The sequence below is a fragment of the Zingiber officinale genome, chromosome 4B, assembly GCF_018446385.1.
Source record: "Zingiber officinale cultivar Zhangliang chromosome 4B, Zo_v1.1, whole genome shotgun sequence".
NCBI lineage: Eukaryota > Viridiplantae > Streptophyta > Magnoliopsida > Zingiberales > Zingiberaceae > Zingiber > Zingiber officinale.
In genome coordinates, this window is record NC_055993.1 from 107802625 (window position 1) to 107806939 (window position 4315).

The window sequence follows — 4315 nt, forward strand, 5'->3', positions numbered from 1 at the left end:
TGATGGGCGAAACTTGCAAGGAAGAAGAAGGTGCTTGGTGGTTCTCATCTCGGAAGATCGTTGCCCACACAACGTCCGAGGTTAGAAAAGGAATACGATAGAAGATCAAGAGGTCTTTCTAAAAGGTATAACTAGTATTTTTCCTTTCCGCATCATACTAGTTATTTTTGGAAATAATACCAAATACAAGAGGCTTACGTTCTAGAATTTCGAATATGTTTTTCGATGTTGTGTTCTTTTGTTTTTTCTTTTCCTTGTGATTTGATTGTTCTCTTCGGTTAACCTAAAGTTATTTTAGGAAATTAAATATTAGATTTCTATAAAAGGTTTTGTCTAGTCGGTAGTGGTTGCTCTCATATCCAAGAAGGCCATGTACCTCGCCACGTCAGTACTGGGAACCGATTATGGAAATTAATATTTAATGGAATTAATAACTTAAGGTGATTTGGGTCGAACGTGTTAAGTTCCACAGGAGATCCAAGTCAAAACCTAAAAGAACAAATAGATTAAGTTTTGGATCAAACGTGTTAAGTTCCGCAGGCGATCCAAAATTTAATTTAAAAGAACACATGGTAGCTAGGAAAAGGTTCAGACCTTTGTACAAAATTTTTGTACAGTGGAACCTCTAGGTTTTTCGAGTAGCAACCAACAGTTGTCTTAACGTGCCCTTCTTCATTGCAGTGGTAGCATTTGATTATTTTTCTCTTTCTACCCTACGGATGGTTAGATTTTCTAAATTTAAGTAATTTTTTAAATTGTCTTACCATCATTACCGTTTCGTCATCGTCAAGAGAGGACTCTTAATCTTGTTCATCCATATTTGCCTTAAGAGCAATGTTGTGCTTCGGCTCCTTCTTCGTATATGCACATCTCGATTCATGGACTTTAAAAGTTGAAAATAACTCTTCTAAGGTAACAAATTCTAAATCCTTAGAGATATAGTAGGCATCTACTAATAATGTCCATTTCGTATTTCCAAGGAATGCATTAAGAGCTTACCTTAGCGAATCTCAGTTGCTTATCTTTTCTCCGAGATTTGAAAGTTCGGTGATGAGCTCCTTAACCCTCGAGTGAAGGTGTGCAATGATTTCGTCTTCTTCAAATCGAAGGTTGGTGAGCTGGTTGCGAAGTAAGTCCCGTCTCGCAAGTTTCGCCTCCGAGGTTCCTTCGTGTAGTTCCAGGAATTTCTCCCAGAGTTCTTTTGCGGACTCGTAGGCTCCGATCCGGTTGATTTCTTGTGACGGTAAAATGCTCAGCAGATGAAACTCTGCTTTGCCATTTGCCACAAAGTCGGCTTGTTCCTTCTTTGTCCATTGAAACTTTTCCTTGTCCTTGGGTGCTTCAAAACCAAATTTCATTATTAATATTAAATCAAAGTCTGTTTTGAAAAATACCTCCATTATCTTTTTCCAGCTCGCGAACTCCCCCTCGAACTTTGGTGAGCAGATGCTCGGTCCGACCATCTCGTGTGCTTTATTCGGCGGTTAGTCCTCTTGAAGCTGTTAGGCTCTAATACCACTTGTTGGTCCGGGTAGGCCGGCTGAAGAGGGTTGAGTTGCCTGAAACACTAAAATAAAACACTTTTCTTCTCTTTCAACTTAGATTAGCAGCAATAACATAAAAATAAACAATGCGAAACTAAAAGAAAGAGACTCGGAATTTACTTAGTTATACCGTGGGCGGTTGTCAATCCAATGTAGATGAAAGCTCACTAAGAATCTCCTTCGATGAAGATGGAGAAGCCTCTTACACACACTAACAGCTCAGACTATTGCTAGGAAATGAATACTCAAGTGTTTACTTCTTTCCTAGGTCTAGGGGTCTTTTTATAGTCCTTGGAAAAATTTATCCGCAGGCTATATGCACCTTCCATAGGGTTGGAAGGCGCCTCCAGCAAGGCGCCGGTGGATAAAGTTTTATCCACTGCAACGACTCGAACTAGCCTGGTCAAAGGCGCCTTCCATGATGAGTTGAAGGTGCCTTCCATGAAGGCTTGAAGGCGTCTTCCATGCACAGTGAAGGCGCCTTCCAGCAGAAGGCTTCAACTTTTCTTTCTCTTCCTCTCACTCTTCTGCTTGGGTGATTTCGGCCAATCGAAATAAGGTTCACCCGAACCCAATTTCGACCTTCACCTCGAGCAGCCTTCCTCCTCGATTTCTCGTCCCTTGGACCGCTGCACGTGTCCTTCTCGTCCACGGGTGTACTCTTCTGCAACACCTCGTCTCTCAGACGCACCGAGCCCGTCGGCTCTCTCCCGTGCCGTTCTTCTCGCTAGTTGCGTCTTTCGTTCGACTTCCTGTGCTCCTAAGCTCCTGCACACTTAGATATAGGGATCAAAACATAACAGGATATAACCTAACTTTGTTGATCACACAAAAAATAACCTTGGGGTTCCAACACACCCAACCTAATTGAATCCCCAGTCCTCCTGGCTCGATTGATGCCTGACTCCTCCTAGCTTGATAGAGAACTAACTCCTCCTGACTCAATGGAGAACCGAGTCTTCTCAACCTAATTGAAGTTTCTAGACATACGGTCCGATCAGACTCTTGTCTAATCGGATGTTGAGTCCCCAAGATGGTCAATCTTCCTCAGCTGATCCAACCTGTCCAAGAGCAATGTCTGACTCGACAACAGATAAAATTCGGCCAAGCCATCATTAAAATGTTATGATTAGTAATTTCTCAATCCAACAACTCAATATTCTTTTTTAACATTTTATAGAATCGCTATCGATCAGAAAATAAAGAAAATATTCCTTATATAATCTCTACGGGAGAAGTTTTCACCCTATAAACGATGAGATGGTGGGCCTCATTCAAGAAAAACTACAATCTAACCGATTGATTGATCCTATTTTAAAAATACTTTGATATTTATATAGAAAAAACTAATAATATATAAAGAATTTCCACCTATATACGTAGCTCTTCTATCTTGGCATGCAGGCTTATCATGACACTAGCCTCTCCTGTTCGAAAACTTCTCGTGGTCAACCTCGACCCCACCTACTCAGCACGTTGTCTTTCCCGATTTCAGAGCAGCAAAACCACTGAATAGTGCCACAAATTACGAGAGGTAGCGTGGCTGCGAGCCACCAGAAGCAACAAATGAAGCATCAGGTCAAACACCAAACGCGCGCCACCTCGCTCCTCCATTGCTGAAGTAATTAAAAAAGCTCTTCCATCGTCAGATAAGAACGACAACCAAACCTCCCAATCTCAGCTATAAGTTCCTCATGCACTGCTCACTGCCCACAGGCAAACTACAGAACCATGGGCTCTCTAATGGCAGGATGGAGTTCTCCATTCCGAGATCCTGAGCATGGTATGCCGGACTTATTTTACATTCATACCGCCTGTCCGGCATTTTTACAAACACTTTGTCATCTGTGTTAGCGCAGCTAAGTTTCAGAGGAATAAGTCGCTCACCAGAGGGGAAATTAATGCCTACTGGAGATCAACGAGCAAGAACGAGGAAGAACGACTGATTGGTGATGATGTTTCCAACGACAATCAGCATCTAGGGACGTTAGCTGACCTGTTGCGAGTGCAGGGGAAGGGAGAATCAAGTAGTTATCGACCTCTCTGCTGGTATGACTTTAATTACCTTCCTCTTTATGTAGTTTACAGCTTGGGAAATTCACAAGAACTTCATTTTCTTCTTCTTCTTCTTCTTCGAAGGTGGACGCGGAGTGCTTCGGCGTTCCTTAATGAGGCTCCAGTCACGGCCATGGAAGGACCGTCTTGCAAGTATGCAGCGCAGTGGCTTCAGAGGACCAAATGAGGCTATTAAGTTGTATGGAGACACAGTTTAAGAAGCTTTTCAGTAGTTTAGTTGGTTTGGCTGGGAAGAACGTATCTGCTGTGCAAGTAGAGAAGTGTGAGCAAGTAGTTCGTCTAACAACTTGGGTTTGTGTTTGTATGTAATAGAAATCATGCTGTTGTTGCTCAGTGACCATGCTGGTAGTTTATAACAGTTAATTGCTCATAATATAATAATCGACAGATATTAATTGTATTTAATCAGTTTAATCGTATTTAAAATTTTAAAATCGAGATCCAATAAAAATAATCATTTTAAAAAAATGATTAAATTCCTAAATTAACTAAATCAAACTTGTTTTTAAATTCAATCAATTATTTAGATTTAATCGAGAATTTGTTTCCTCCTTACCATTCATAGTTCATTCTCGTTTACGATGGATGAAAAAGTATTTAAAAATTGATGTGGCGATAGAGAAGCTCATCCGACACGAGTGAATTGTCAAAATAGAAGTCAAAATTAAGATGATCAATATCAAAATATCAAAAGG

General features: G+C 40.9%; 1 protein-coding gene across 1 annotated transcript; it reads left to right on the forward strand.

The window, feature by feature from the left end:
• The first annotated feature begins 3182 nt into the window (after window positions 1–3182).
• Window positions 3183–3998, forward strand: LOC121977814. Its single transcript, XM_042530234.1, has 3 exons — window positions 3183–3327; window positions 3404–3593; window positions 3684–3998. Exons 1-3 carry the CDS (start codon window positions 3276–3278, stop codon window positions 3784–3786), a joined length of 345 nt encoding a protein of 114 aa, XP_042386168.1. The 5' UTR covers window positions 3183–3275; the 3' UTR covers window positions 3787–3998.
• Window positions 3999–4315: the final 317 nt, after the last annotated feature.

Bases quoted from the DNA above. Each gene is read 5' to 3' on its own strand.
- LOC121977814 (XM_042530234.1), top strand. From the start codon at position 3,276: ATGGGCTCTCTAATGGCAGGATGGAGTTCTCCATTCCGAGATCCTGAG. The intron at 3,328-3,403 runs GTATGCCGGACT...GTGTTAGCGCAG, and splicing joins ATTCCGAGATCCTGAGCATG to CTAAGTTTCAGAGGAATAAG. The intron at 3,594-3,683 runs GTATGACTTTAA...TCTTCTTCGAAG, and splicing joins AGTTATCGACCTCTCTGCTG to GTGGACGCGGAGTGCTTCGG.